The 16,407-nt window shown below is 37.7% G+C and overlaps 1 protein-coding gene across 13 annotated transcripts in view; it reads left to right on the plus strand.

The window, feature by feature from the left end:
- Positions 1-16,407, plus strand: part of LOC100330316 (protein bicaudal D homolog 1-like) — a 38,722-nt gene that overhangs the window by 6,249 nt on the left and 16,066 nt on the right. For all 13 annotated transcript variants that reach the window (XR_012401718.1, XR_012401715.1, XR_012401716.1 and 10 more), the window contains 4 exons: positions 10,929-11,141; positions 11,518-11,670; positions 12,227-12,700; positions 13,588-14,697. Coding sequence is in view for 9 of the 13 variants with exons in the window: in XM_073946886.1 (XP_073802987.1) it covers positions 10,929-11,141; positions 11,518-11,670; positions 12,227-12,700; positions 13,588-14,697 (1,950 nt within the window). In the remaining 4 variants the exon portion in view is untranslated. The remainder of the gene's footprint in view (positions 1-10,928; positions 11,142-11,517; positions 11,671-12,226; positions 12,701-13,587; positions 14,698-16,407) is intronic.

Genomic DNA, 16,407 nt, shown 5'->3' on the forward strand with positions numbered 1-16,407 from the left:
ATTTAGATATGTAAGTGTTCTAGTTTTTTTTTTTATTCCAGTCAAACTAAAAGAAATAAGACTTCTTTTCTGAAGACAAATATAATAAGTAACACTGTGAAAATGTGTGTGATTGTGTGTAATTGTTTTAATAACAGCACATTGGAAATAGCTGAAAAATAATATCAATTTGATAGGAGTTATTTTGTCTTCAGTATACAGTATTTTTGCCGTATGTCGCCCAGCTCTAGTTTGAGCTATGATGATGTTTTCTTGTATTCAAAGTGATTTAAGCGGTGTTTGAGAATGGGAATTGCAGTCTTTGCTTATACATGCAGTGCATCGTTAATCATGTGCTTAAGTTCTCCATTAAATCTCATTGAACTGTATCGATCGCTGGCGAACAGATCAGAGGTCCGGGCTTGAAACGATCACTCAAAATTGGCATTTACTGACACTTTTGCATGAGAATACACCAGATTTTGTAAAGACTGGCATGAAATGATCAGAATATGTCTGTTGTTTTTCAAGCATTACTGTAATAATAGTATAATACAGTTTTAAATTTTGTTTATCATTTTATACATTAAAGTTCATCCTATTTAATTATGTTGTGTTCATATATTTTATAACAAAAATATAATATCACATTTAAAACATATAATCATTTGATTATATAATAAAAGTACTATTTAAAGATCAGTGTAGACCCAAAATATTCATTAATTGGCATTTTTAAATCATTTATATATGTTTTTATTGTCAGACAGAATTCAAATGTAATAGTATCACTGTGAATATATGATTCTACCATTATTACATGTATGTTTGTACCATATTTTTTACATTTTACCCTTACAAACATTGTTTAAAACTTTATTGAGGAATCTTAATTTTATTGTAATAAGCTTTAATATGCTGTTTATTTATGCATAATTAATTTGTTTAATTTAGGTGCAGATACCGAAATGGGACACACACATACACAAACATTGTATTGTATTTTGGGCTATACTGTATATATATATATATATATATATATATATATATATATATATATATATATATATATATATATATATATATATATATATATATATATATATATATATATATATATATATATATATATATATATATTTGGGATATAAAGGTACCCTACAGTAACATTTATATATTTTTACTGATTTACATGATTTCTTGTAATCTGCATTTTATTAGTAATCATCTGTCTTCCCCCGTGTATGAAATAGTAATGGTAATCTGAGCCATATAGCAGATGATGAAGGCATCTGCTGATATATTATTCATAAATGTCTATTTCTGACATTCAAGACTCCCCATTGCCCTGCTGTGATTGGCTGAAACAACACGAAAGTGGAAAATAGACGATATTTACCTAAAAACAAAACAGTTAAAATAAGGAAATTACTATATATATATATATATATACAGATAAACATAATTCAGTTTATACATTTTTTTACTTTAATTGCAACTATATATCTAATAACAGAAGAAGTATCAACTATATATATGGATGGACAGACAGACAGACAGACAGACAGACAGACAGACAGACAGACAGACAGACAGACAGACAGACAGACAGATAGATAGATAGATAGATAGATAGATAGATAGATAGATAGATAGATAGATAGATAGATAGATAGATAGATAGATAGATAGATAGATAGATAGATAGATAGATCTACAGTAAGTCATATCTTGTTTATTGTACTTAAGGTAGTAGACAACCATTTTTCTTTTTAAATAAGAGAGAGTAAGCGAGGGAAAGAGTTTGGCTTTGTGAGAGTCTTTGTTTTCTTTTGCACACCCAGATGCTTCCAGGAGCCTTAAATGTCCTTCCCAAGAATCTTCCCATTACAGAAAGCCATTCATAAAGCTGTTAGGGCTCATTCAAAAGCTACTTTATAGTTGTTTACTTGAATTCCACAGCTAATATCAATCACTCAAAGGGGTAGCCTATATATCTGTCTGTCTGTCTGTCTGTCTGTCTGTCTGTCTGTCTGTCTGTCTGTCTGTCTGTCTGTCTTATCTATCTATCTATCTATCTATCTATCTATCTATCTATCTATCTATCTATCTATCTATCTATCTATCTATCTATCTATCTATCTATCTATCTATCTATCTATCTATCTATCTATCTATCTATCTATCTATCTATCTATCATCTATCTATCTATCTATCTATCTATCTATCTATCTATCTATCTATCTATCTATCTATCTATCTATCTATCTGTATTGTTGACATTTCCTCTAAATTAATAAATTAAATAGTTATTTAGAGCATAAATTGTGAATTTGTCAAAATCCCAGTCACGTTTCCCACAGTCTTTCATAATGAAACAAGCAGAGCTGACAGAATATTGGCTGATGCTGCTTCACTGCATTTGGATATTGGCTGAATATATCGGTTTCTGTTTTGTGGCTTGTAAGCTGTCAATAGAAGCACATTGTCAACAGTTGTTTCTTTAATATCACGAACACAAGCAAAGCAGACTCGGATGTCACTTATTCTAATTGTACTCTAAGTTTGGTGTCGTCTGATAGATGGCCAGCCCTCAGTCTGAGTTGTGAGTGTTTTTTGTGAGGCTTTGAGGATTGAATCTGTCTCAGAGTGATAATGCTTAGGGATTTTTTTAAAGGCAAAGAAAACATTAGATTTGTTCACCTTTAACATGAAAAAAATCTGCTATAATGTTAATATAAAGTTATCACCTTCTTATTCTTCTTATTCATCGTATTCTGGGGGAAGAAAACAGGATTTGTTCAGAAAATCTAGAAAAACATGTAAAATCTTTTACATGTATATCCATTAATAAATCGATATATAATGTTAATATAAAGATATACACCAAGTATTAGAAACTCTTCGATGTTTTCTATGTTTGTTTGTAAAGCTAAGATTTTTTATATATATTTTGTTCTATTTTCTATAGCTTTGTTTTTCATATATATACATCTGGTCTTATTTACCTTAGCTATAACTTCTACTTCTATATATCTATGTCTTGTGTTTTTACTATCTGTTATACTCCATAATTTAGATTTTTATTGATTTATATTATATTATATTATATTATATTATATTATATTATATTATATTATATTTTATATTATATATATATATATATATATATATATATATATATATATATATATATATATATATATATATATATATATATATATATATATATATATATATATATATATATATATATATATATATATAAACCTATACCTATAAAAAATATAGGTCAGTATATTTATTAATTTTTAAGGTTAAACACCAGTACTTGCTTCACTTCTAAATTAAATCAGGCATTTTGAACGAATCATTTGAATGATTAAATAAATGACTTATTGAAACCGTGATTTGTTCCCAGCTACATTCGGTTTTAGTATCATTTTTATTTAGCAATGGCCAGCACAAAAACACTCACTGTCTTTTTATTCTTATTTGATGTCAATATAGCACACCCTTGATTGGATTCATAGATTCACATTTGCTAATTGCTGCTAATATACAGTTATAACATGCTAAAGAGCTATTCTGGATGTTAAAATCAGTAATTTCTGACTGTGCTTAATGTTTTTAGAGGTGTGTGTGAGTGTGTGAGTCTGGTAATGTGCGCCAGCGCAGGAGGAAAGATAAAAAATGCAGAGGTGCATTAGCTGAAGCCGCGCTGAGCTAAAAGCATCAGCTGCTCGTATAGTGTGTGTGTGTGTGTGTGTGTGTGTGTGTGTGTGTGTGTAAAATGTATGTATGTTTTGATAACGATAATAAAAAAATATATAAATTCTGAGTGTACTTTAGTGCTAGTCAATGCTAAATAAAAATGGCACTGAACCGCCAGTAGGTGGCAACAAATCCCTGCTTGATGAGTGATTCACTGAATCATTTATTCAAGTGATTCCTTCAAAATCACTAATTCATTTAGAAACGAAGTAAGTGTCAGTCTTTATGAATGAATCATTGACTTAACGAGTGATTTACTGTGTCATTCTCTCAAATGATTCATTCAAAAGGCTGATTCATTTAGAAACAAAGTCAATGGCTGTCTTTACGAACGGATTAAAGAATCACTGGCTCATATGATTCATTCATAGACAGATTCCTGTGTGAGTGTGTGGTAGTATGTTGATGATATTTCACCCAATATAAATAGCCATTTAATATGATAGAATAGCTATTTAAAATGATAGATAGAAGACAGTAGATGTAGTTGTCGAGAATGAAGATATTGGGATGCTTTGTAATATTTGTATTTGTATTTATAATCCAAAGACAGATCTCTGGAGTTCATATTGAGGTCCTGAAGTGCTTGGAGACATGTCTGCTTCTGCTTATGAATTATGGATCGGACAGATCCTGGCACTTAGGGGGGAAGACATGGGAACGTCAAGTTGGATAATACGCATAAAGAAACATTCGCTGCATAATTCACATGACGAGTGATGTCACACGTTTGCCTTCATTAAAACAATACCTGGGTGAATCTCACAAGCCCTGACTACCTGTAAGCCTAATATCCTTAGTGAGAAATTGATTTGCATAATGAAAATAAAGCCGGCTGTCACTGAATGAAATGATAAAATGTTTTTTTTTTTCTTGTATTTTGTGTTTTTTAGTTGTTTAATCACATTTAATTATACGTTTAAAGGGCGAAAATGCACATTAGGAAAATGAGATCACTGATCATGAGCTTATTTGGAATTTAGCAATTTTGTGATATTTGTTTGTATACAGTTTGCATGTTGATATTATTTTCGTAACAATTAATTACTGGTTTAATCCTATATACCTGCTGATTTTACCATTAATCATAACTCATAAATGTTTGACAGGCTTTATTTGGCATATTGCATATAATGATGATATATATACTGCATACTTTGACAAATGCAAGCTAGACTTGAAGCTGTCAGTATCCACAAAACATGAGAAATATGACTAATGATTGTAACTATAAATGCATTATGCAACAAAGCAACACCATGCCAGACGCAGAGGCGTGATATTGCAGCATGCATTTAACATTTGCTGGAGCATCTGGTCTGATTCTTGAGCATAAATGAAGTGAGTTTGAGCAGGTTCTGCGCTCTGCTGCAGAGCGGCTCACAGCACATATAAAGGTTCACTGCGGCCCAAAGGCCTTTATATCGATCCGAGTGTCTGTGTGGAGAAATCCAGAAAATACTCCAGCTCAGCTTACTCTCACACAGACAACTGTGAAACACACCCAGACTGAGAGAGAGAGAGAATAATAGAACAATAGAATGTTTGATCGACAGAGCAATAGATAGATGGATGGATAGATGGATGGATGGATGGATGGATGGATGGATGGATGGATGGATGGATGGATGGATGGATGGATGGATGGATGGACAGACAGATGGATGGATGCATGGATGGGTCGATGGATGGATGGATGGATGGATGGATGGATGGATGGATGCATGGATGGGTGAATGGATGCATGGGCTAATGGATGTATGGATGCATGTATGGATGATGGATGAAATGACATGGATGGATGGATGCATAGATGGATGGATGGATGGACGGACAGATGGATGGATGCATGGATGGGTGAATGGATAGATGGATAGATGGATGGATGGATGGATGGATGGATGGATGGATGGATGGATGGACGGATGGATGGATGCATAGATAGATGGATGGATGGATGGATAAATGGATGGATGGACGGGCAGATGGATGGATGCATGGATGGGTAAATGGATGGATGGATGGATGGATAGATGCATGGATGGATGGGTGAATGGATGGATGGGTGAATGAATGCATGGATGGATGGTGCATGATGGATGGATGGATAGATGGACAGATGTATGAATAGAATGACTGATGGATGCATGGATGGATGAAATGACTGATGGATGGATGGACGGACGGATGGATGGATGGTGGATCGATGGAATTAATGGTGGATGGATGGGTTGGCTGGATGGATGGAATAACTGATGGATGGATGGATGGATGGATTGATGAAATACCTAATGGAAGGATGGATGTATGGATGCATGGATTTATGATGGACGGAATGACTGATGGATGGATGTATGGATGTTAGGATGCATGGAGGGATGAAATGACTGGTTGATGGATGAAATGACTAATGGAATGACCCATGGATGAAATGATGGATGAATGGATGTTCATCTGGTTTGTAGAAGCTCAGTTCATTCTTACTAAGTGTAGAATGATATGCAGGCTGTTTCTCCTTCCCTGTCCTCTCACCCTGGCGCTCTGTATATTTTGCATGTGACTCTTATTTAAAACACCTGATTCACATGACCAGCTCGTAAGAAGAGCTCCATTCAGCAACTGTGTTCCGATTCACAGCTCCCTACACAGTGTGCATTGCTTCCTTCTCCCTCTATGACAAAGTGGGAAAGTGAGTGGGAAAGTGGGAAAAATATAATTATTATCTGGTCACATGTTTTGTTGCGGTTGTTGTTTTTTATGTCAGTCAACTTGTAATTACCATTAAAAAAAGGATTATTTAAAGAGCACTAACTACTTCTCAAGCACTACTATGGGCTCTCCAGCACTGCTGCAGGACTGAATGACCACAAGGGAGAGTTTGATTGAATTTCAGCCTAATGGAAAACCCCAGTGGCGTCTCTTTGTAGAGCTCCCTCCGTCTCCATCCATGCAGAGCAAATGTTGAAGAGGGGAACACTGTAAAAGCAGACATCCAGCAAGCACTGCACTTTTTCTGCTTCTTTTGTCTGTGTAGTGTTGGCAGTTCTCTGAAATTCGTTTAAAGCAGACCTATTAGGCCACTTTTTACAAGATTTAAAATAAGTCTTTGATGTCGCTAGAGTGTGTGTAGTGAAGTTTCAGCTTAAAATACCACACAGATAATGTTTATATCTCTCTGAATCTGCCCCCGTTTAGGTTTTGATCCTAATTGTGGCATTTTGGTGACTGTCGCTTTTAATTCAAATGAGATTGTGCTCTTTTCAGAAGAGGGCGGAGCTTCAAATGCCTGTTTGTCAGCATAGTGGCAGATTCAACAACAAGACTAACGTCATATGCTAATGAGGGAGAGATGGTCTCTAGTAGGCGGGGCTTTGATGACATGTATAAAGAGAAAATGTCAATCAAAGTGTTTCTGCAGACTGTTTTATCAAGTCTGATTATAACGATGTACAATAAATTAATTTTTTCCCAGTTATAATCACAGGCTGTTTCCACACATCGATGTTTAAATCTCTTATTTTTGCATAATAGGTCTCCTTTAAACTGAACCCAATGAAATTGACTGGAAATTAATAAAAACTAAGAGAGAAAGCTACATAAAAAAGACAAACAAAACAATATAAAGCTAGAAGGAGTTCAAAATGAAATCAATCGTATGTTGGCAAGACTTCAGGACTCCACCCATACTTTCAATCAGAAATGGCGTAGCTGCTATCTGGAGAGCATGTAAAGAAAACAAGTTGAAGGTTTGTCATTTCGGTTGTATTATTAATATTTAATATTTATGTTATAATTGTTGCTTTGTTATTATTATTGTTGTTATTATAATTAGTTTACATTACTGAATGTTGAATTTGTATTGTGAACTTTATGTTGTGTGGTATTGTATAAGTTCAAAATAATAAAAAAGTTAAATGACAAAATGAAATCTTTGAAAGTGTGTAATAATACTAAATACATATTGATTAAAAACTGATTAAACACTTAAATGGAAAACAAAATAGATTTTTAAAATAAGCTGAAACAATTTAAAATGAAAACTATGAAAGTGTGTAATAACACAAGATTTAAAACACTGATTAAACACCTCCCGACATGGAAAAGACCCTCTGTCTCCCTTTGGACCTGAGCTCTGCTGCCCTTTGCTCCCTTTTTAAAACCCCAAATCTTTCCATACTCTCTTCAACTATTTAGTATCAGATCAGAAAAACACACGTTTTACCAAAGATCCTCAAAAAGCACAAGCGTTTCAGTGGCCTCATAGTGTGAGGTGAAGTTCAGTCATTTTGTCCATAATCCAGAAGGCGTGTGTGGAATAGAGGACAGCACTGATCCCGCATAAAACACAGAGAAGATCAATGCAGAAGCTCATAGTGTGAGAAATCAATGGAGTGAGGGATGAACAGCACAGAACAGGCTTATGGAGCAGTGCATCATGGGGCAGAATGAACGCATTATTTGCTGCGCAATGAAATGTTACTTTTCTAACAAATTAATTATTGATCATTAACTTATTTATACACCTAATTTATTGTTCTTTGAGGGTCATTGTTTTTGAAACATTTCAATAGCTTTCTCACGTATTTGTTGGCAAATTGGCGATCCTCAGCCCATCTTTGCTCCTAAAGGATTAGACCTTTCTTTAACCTGTTTATCTGATAACTAGTCCTAAACTGCTCCTGTCCCAACTCTTTTTGGAAAATGTTGCAGGTCTAAATGACAGGAAAGGGTGTATATTTTCAAATGAAATGAAGTTGACCAGACAAAACATATGTTAAATTTTATGAAGTGATATTTTATTAAGCTACATAAAAAAATATGAATGCTATTATAGTATATAATATAGTATATAATAGTCATGGTGGCACAGTGGGTAGCACGATCGCCTCACAGCAAGAAGGTCACTGGTTCGAGCCCTGGCTGGGTCAGTTGGCATTTCTGTGTGGAGTTTGCATGTTCTCCTTGTGTTTGCGTGCGTTTCCTCCGGGTGCTCCCCCACAGTCCAAAGCAACCTAGGCTCATTGTGGAAACGTAGTCCCGCGGACATTTCTGGAGACCACGGAATACGTCCCGGCGGGTACGTACGGCTGCAGTTTTTGTTTTTGCGAATCTGCAAGAGGCTGCTGTTGTACGCTTTTTCGCACCTCAGACGCCTCTCGCGAGTGCGATTCGCACCCGCGCTGTTCTCGCGTGAACCCACCAGAGGCCGCTGTCCGACTGACCGGATGATTGACTGCGCGACCGGCCAATCGGTCGACCCGCCCTACTCCTTCCCAGAACCCAACCAGTTTTACCGATCAACCCGCCCGCCCGCTCACTTCCCTAAACCCAAGCAACAGTTTACAAAAAGCCGTCCAAAAAAATAAAAGCCCTGATTTTTTTTTCTACCACGTTTTCGGATTTCACCGCGTTCTCACCCTGTTACGAAACTTGTTCACTTAATTTTTGGGATTCTGTTTTTGTCTTACCTCATTGCTGGAACTGCTCTTCCCCGGACTCCTCTCTGCATCTCGAGCCTGCCGACGTACACCGTGAGCTGAGTGGACAAACGGGTTGCAGCGGGGAAGCCCTCCACAAGGAGGTAAGCGGTCGGCCGGTTGGCCGGCCGGCCGGTAAGCGTGATAGGGAACAGCGTCACACCGCCCCTTAGCGTTCGCTTGAAAAAAATTAACGCGGCCAGGACTACGTTTTCAGAATGAGCTTGGGTTGGTTCAAAGATATGCGCTATTAATGAATTGAATAAACTAAATTGGCCGTAGTGTATACGAGTGTTAATGCAAGAGTGTTTGGGTATTTCCCAGTGTTGGGTTGCAGCTGGAAGGGCATCCGCTGCATAAAACATATGCTGGATGAATTGACGGTTCATTCCGCTGTGGCGACCCCTAATTAATAAAGAGACTAAGCCAAAAAGAAAATGAATGTATGAATTAATTAATAAATAATATTGATTTAATACTGGTTGAAAACAAGTTTTAACTAAATAAACCATTTAAATTATAAAACAAAAACACTGTTATCGTAAAAATGAAAAAAATGTTTACTAGTTATAGTAATTAAGTTAATAAATAATTTATTTAAAATAATTAAATAAATTTAGTTAGAAAAGTTATGCTTCAGAGTACTACTTGTTTTATTATTGCATATGTATTATTGTATTATTATTGCAAATATTTAATAAGATGTATTTAATTCCGGTGGGATTAATACGGATTCAGTCATCAATAGTTGAACGGCTGAATGGAGCATACACTAACCTGAGCAATATTTCAATCACGAGATGGCACCAAACAGTCAGACAGACAAACATATACATATAAATGAGAACATACTCACTAATGGTCAAGATTATTCAAAGTCTGTGTTATTAGTTTCAGTGGTTGTTATCTGGGAATAGTTATTCTAGAAAGTACATCTAAGAGGTTGTTATTGCAGAATAAATTTTTGGCCAGCGGAAAAATTAAAATGGTCGTGCCGAACTGAGTCTGGTTCTCTCAAGGTTTTTTTTCTTCACTCTCCTATTGGTGAAGTTTTTTTTCCCTCTCCGCTGTCGCCACTGGCTTGCATGGCTCAAGATCTGAAAAGCTACTCAACGATGAATTTGCTCTTCAGTGTTTGGACTCTCAATAATGACTTCAAACCACACTGAACTGAGCTAAACTGAACTGAACTTAAACACTAAAAACTGAACTGCCCTGATCCAGTTACTATGACCATTTATGTGAAGCTGCTTTGACACAATCTACATTGTAAAAGCGCTTCACAAATAAAGCTGAATTGAACTGAATTGAATTGAATAAATTCAGGTTTATGGACAACAAAACATGAAGCAGACTACTGTTATATAAGATTGAAGGGCTTTATTCAGTGAAAAGATTTACATTTCTAAGTATTTCTAAAACTTTTAATTAGTACAAAAATAGCAAATAACATGAAAAAAGCATGGCAACGTTCAAAACCTTGACATTTATGTCATATTTGCTCAATTATTGATCAGAAACAAAAACACTGCATTTATTTGACACTAAATGGTTCGAAATAACAAACACATTGTACTGGAAGACCCTCCTCCCAGAATATGTAAAAATGAGAAATAAAAAAACAATTACATATAGACGACTTGACAAATCAGATGTTTACCTTTGTGTAATCCATCATTTGCTGTTGTTTCTCCCAGGCCTTCAGCCAGGTTTACACCACGCAGAGGAAGGTGGCTGAAGATGGAGAGACCAACGAGGAGACGCTGCTGCAGGAATCGGCAACTAAAGAGGCGTATTATATGAGCCGACTTCTGGAGCAGCAAGCAGAGCTCCAGAGCAGCAGATCTCAGGCGTCCTGCACACAAGCCGAAAACGAGAGACTCGCCTCCATTCTGCAGGAGCTCCGAGAGGTCAGAACAACTTACATCCAGCGGGTTATTATTGCAGGATAAAGCCTGACAGGTTTATCAACAACAAAACATGAAGCAGAGCACTGCTGTGTAAGACTGAAGGGCTTTATTCTGTAAAAACAACCGCCTGGATGTACTTTATCCCACTTATTACATGGCTACTTGCTGCAAGACAGAGAAATTAGACACACACAAAAACATTCTGAGCCATAATTATTTTTTTTTTCATTCATTTTATCAAAGGCAAAGCTGATAGAAACAAAAACGGCTGAACGGAGCATACACTAACCTACGAATTATTATATGGTGCCAATTTTGTGGTTTATTACACCCTGTTGTAATGGAGTGTGTATCCTGGTGTGTGTGTTTCTGTCAGAGTAATGAGATGCTGGAGCTGCAGAGGAGCCGGATGAGAGAGGAGGTCAGAGAGTATAAGTTCAGAGAGGCCAGATTACTGCAGGACTACACCGAGCTGGAGGAGGAGAACATCTCACTGCAGAAACTGGTGTCCACACTTAAACAGAACCAGGTGGACATACAAACACATACATACATACTTGTATACATGGTTTATGAGGACTCTCAACTGCCGTAATGTATTTTATATAGGATAAACCACTTATTATATGATGCCCTACCCCTAAACACAACCCTTACAGGAAACATTTAGCAAAATTTAAATGTCAAGCGTTTTGAATTACAAGGACACAATGCATGTCCTCATAAACCACCTTAATGAAGTGCATTGTTATTTATATATAATATTATATATTACAATTATTAATTTTTCTCATTGCTTATGTGTTGTATCTGTTTACATGCAATAAACTAGCATATACACTGATATTTATAGAAATATTTGAATACATGAGCCAATAAATAACTGATATAAATAACAATAGTTAGATTACAGTAGCTCATGAGGACCATTTTAATATATAGTGTAAAATATGTTGAAATATATAGAAAATGCTAAAAGGAATTCTATTTTACAAGTTTAATTAAAAATAGGTATTATTAAATTCATAAATAGCACATTAATCTATTAATATAAATGACTTTACCTGTTCTTTTGTTTATTTCAGGTGGAGTTTGAAGGCCTGAAGCATGAAATTAAAGTTCTGATGGAGGAAACTGCTGTGCTGAACAGCCAATTAGAAGATGCGCTGCGTCTGAAGGACATCTCCGAGAGCCAATTAGAGGAGGCGTTGGATGCCCTGAAAAACGAGCGCGAGCAGAAAAACATTTTGCGTAAAGAATTAGCCCACCATCTAACCGTGTGCGACGGGAATTTTAGCTCAGGCTGTGCTCACTTGATCGCATTGAGCTCAGCACCCCCTAGTGGCAGCGCAACACCAACAACTGCTACATCGCCCAGTAGTGAAGACGGCGGGAAATGTAACGGGCATCTGCTTCAGGGCGCAGCAGGTTCAGTGTTGAACCGTCTGAACGGAGACTTCAGGGCGTCCAGTTTGAGGAAGAGTGAGATTTTGACCCCTGATCTGTTTAGTGAGCTCAATGGCCCAGAGATCCTGAAACTCAGACAACAGCTTCAGCAGGTCAGTAAGAAGGAGGCGGAGCTTTTGCCTGTACCACGCCCATATCATTAATATGTATTTGCATCAAAATTTCTATTAGAATAAGCTCATTTTATAAAGCAAAGCTGTTTGTTGCATGCAATAAGTAGCTTTTTTTAAAACTCATGTCTCTAAAGAGTGGCTACTGCATTGGTTTAGGCGTTGTTCTGTTTACAATGGGATGCTGCAGTGTCGTGGGATGAAATATGAGACCACCATACACACTAATGGACCATGCTACTGGCTTATTTATATCCTTCCTGTCACAAGAGATCGCTGTTCCTGTAGTGCAGGTTCATTTGAGTCAAATACATGTGAAGCTCTGGAGTATGTCTATGGCGAACAATGAATATACATTAACTGAGTTACGAATGGCTCTAAAACAGAGATGTCCAAACTCAGTCCTGGAGGGCCGGTGTCCTGGAGAGTTTAGCTCCAACCCTAATCAAACACACCTGAACCAGCTAATCAAGCTCTTACTAGATGTACTAGAAAGTTTCTGGCAGGGGTGTTGGAGCTAAACTCAGCAGGACACCAGCCCCGGCCCTCAAGGACATGTTTGGACATGCCTGCTCTAAAATATTGTTTGAAAAAAAAAAATTTCTTCAAACATTTCATTGGCCCACTAGCACTTTAGGAGACCACAGTTTAGTTAACCAGCTTCACAGTATTGATCTTACTGGTGATTTGCATGATGGACCACTAGCCAGTATACAGTAGTCAACATTTGAAACCGATCACAAAGTTTCATCAAAGTTGTCCTAAAACTATTGACCAACACCCATTCTCGTCTTAAAACTTCATCAAACTTTATTGATCCACTTCAAATGTTGACTAAATTAATTCGTCTACTTGTTCATTTGCTGCAGGTGGAACGGGAAAAAGCGTCTCTGCTCAACACCCTGCAGGAATCCCAGGCAGTGCTCCGTCATACGCAGGGGGCTCTAACAGAGCAGCACGAGAAGGCCAGCCGCTTAGGGGAGCGTTTCCGAAAACTCCGCCGCCAGCGTAGCAGTAAAGTCAAGGAGGAAGAGGAGGAGGAAGAAGAAGACGAGCCTCTGTTCCTGCCTGTGGGCCAGGAGGGTCCGAGTCTGGAGCTGCTGCAGAGTAAATACAGGGTGGCCGTGACGGAGGTGGTCGGACTGAAGGCGGAGCTAAAGGAAGTGAAAGACAGATATAACGAATCAGTGGAAGCCAGAGCTCGGGTTGAAGAACAAGGAAAGGCACAAATGCAGATGCTGGAGATACAAGTAGCAAAGTTAGAACGAAGTTGCAGGGAAGGGCGGGAGAAAGCAGTGAATCTGGAGCGTGAGCTGCAGGCAGCCAATAACACAGCATTGGAGACGCATGGAATTCTGGGAAATGCTCAAGATGAGTTGGCGATATTCAGTGAGGAGTTGGCGCAATTATACCACCACGTCTGCCTGTGCAACAATGAGACACCAAATCGCGTTACTTTGGATTATTACCGGCAGGGCCGGACCCTGACGCGCATTTCCACTTCTGGCCACAAGGGGCAGCAGGACGACCACCGTGTACTGTTGACCCCTCGACTTGCACGCCGATTAGCAGCGATTAACGAGTCCCGGAGCCCGTCAGACTCTCCATCCAAAGACCCTCTCACTTCAGAGCAGAGCCCGGTCCGCACCCCTTTGGGTTCTCCCAATGTTAGTGCCTCTTCCTCATCATCATCTTCATCCCCAGCTCCAGAATCATCCACAGGCTCAGAGCTCCGCCGGGAGCCCACCAACATCCACCACCTCAACGCAATCATCCGCGATCAGATCAAGCACTTGCAGAAAGCCGTGGACCGCTCGCTCCAGCTGTCCCGCCAGAGAGCAGCCGCCAGTGAACTCGCCCCGCTGATGGACAAAGACAAGGAGGCCTGCATGGAGGAGATCCTCAAACTCAAGTCTCTCCTGAGCACAAAGAGGGAGCAGATTGCAACCTTGCGTCTTGTGCTCAAAGCCAACAAGCAGGTAGGCTAATCAGCTCTATTTATTACCCAGCATCCCTATTGATTGGCCTGAGAGTATTGAACCATGGGAGTCCTTACATTGACTGAGATTCTCATTAAGCTTGCTGTGTTTCTTGGCAAAAGTGCTACACTTCAGCATGAGTTGCTGTCTTTCACCTATAGTAGTAGTAATGTTGCGTATCATGATTTTTAACTATCGGCATAATGTCTGTCCGATTTTATGGCTTAACTTATTGCTTTCAACCTATTCTGACCTTGCCCTGTAGTTGGTGTTTTTTCTTGTAAAGTTGCTTCCTTTAAAGTCATGCATATCACTATTGATCAACTTGCTCCCAACCAATTCTGACCTTGCACTGTAGTTGCTGTTTGTCCGTGTAAAGTTACTTTCTTTCAAACAAGGCATGCATATTAGTATTGATTAACTTTTACTTTGCAATATTTCAGCATGAGTTGCCATCTTTCACCTATAGTAGTTGTAGTGTTGCGTATCATGATTTTTAACTATCAGCATAACGTCTGGTTGAATTTACAACTTAACTTATTGCTCCCAACATATTCTGACCTTGCCCTGTAGTTGGTGTTTTTTCTTGTAAAGGTGCATCCTTTAAAGTCATGCATATCACTGTTGATCAACTTGCTCCCAACCAATTCTGACCTTGCACTGTAGTTGCTGTTTGTCCGTGTAAAGTTACTTTCTTTCAAACAAGGCATGCATATCAGTATTGATTAACTTTTACTTTGCAACATTTCAGCATGAGTTGCCGTCTTTCACCTATAGTAGTAGTAATGTTGCGTATCATGATTTTTAACTATCTGCATAACGTCAGGTCGACTTTACGACTTTACTTATTGCGCCCAACCCATTCTGACCTTGCACTGTAGTTGGTGTTTTTTCTTGCAAAAGTTACTTCCTTTTACCCAAGGCATGCATATCAGTGTTGATCATCTTTCACTTCGCAACATTTCAGCATGAGTTGCCGTCTTTCACCTATAGTAATAGTACTGTTGCGTATCATGATTTTTAACTATCTGCATAATGTCAGATTAACTTTACGACTTATTGCTCCCAACCTATTCTGACATTGCACTGTAGTTGGTGTTTGTCCTTGCAAAGTTACTTTCTTTTACCCAAGGCATGCATATCAGTGTTGATCAACTTTTACTCTGCAACATTTCAGCATGAGTTACATTTTTTCACCTATAGTAGTAGTAATGTTGCGTATCATGATTTTTAACTATCTGCATAACGTCAGGTCGACTTTACGACTTTACTTATTGCGCCCAACCTATTCTGACCTTGCCCTGTAGTTGCTGTTTTTTCTTGCAAAAGTTACTTTCTTTAAAGTCATGCATCTCATTATTGATTAATTTGCTTTCAACCTATTCTGACCTTGCACTATAGTTGGTGGTTGTCCTTGCAAAGTTACTTTCTTTTACCCAAGGCATGCATATCAGTGTTGATCATCTTTCACTTCACAACATTTCAGCATGAGTTGCTGTCTTTCACCTATAGTAATAGTAGTAGTAGTAGTAGTAGGTGTAGTAGCTTATCACGATTTCTATCAGCATAATGTCTATCCAACATTACAGCTTAACTTATTGCTCCCAACCTATGCTGACCTTGCACTGTAGTTGGTGTTTGTCCTTGTGAAGTTACTTTCTTTAAAGATCATGCATATTAATATTGATCTTATTGCAACTTATTCTGGCA

Source organism: Danio rerio, chromosome 4 (assembly GCF_049306965.1).
Source record: "Danio rerio strain Tuebingen ecotype United States chromosome 4, GRCz12tu, whole genome shotgun sequence".
Classification (NCBI taxonomy): Eukaryota; Metazoa; Chordata; class Actinopteri; order Cypriniformes; family Danionidae; genus Danio; species Danio rerio.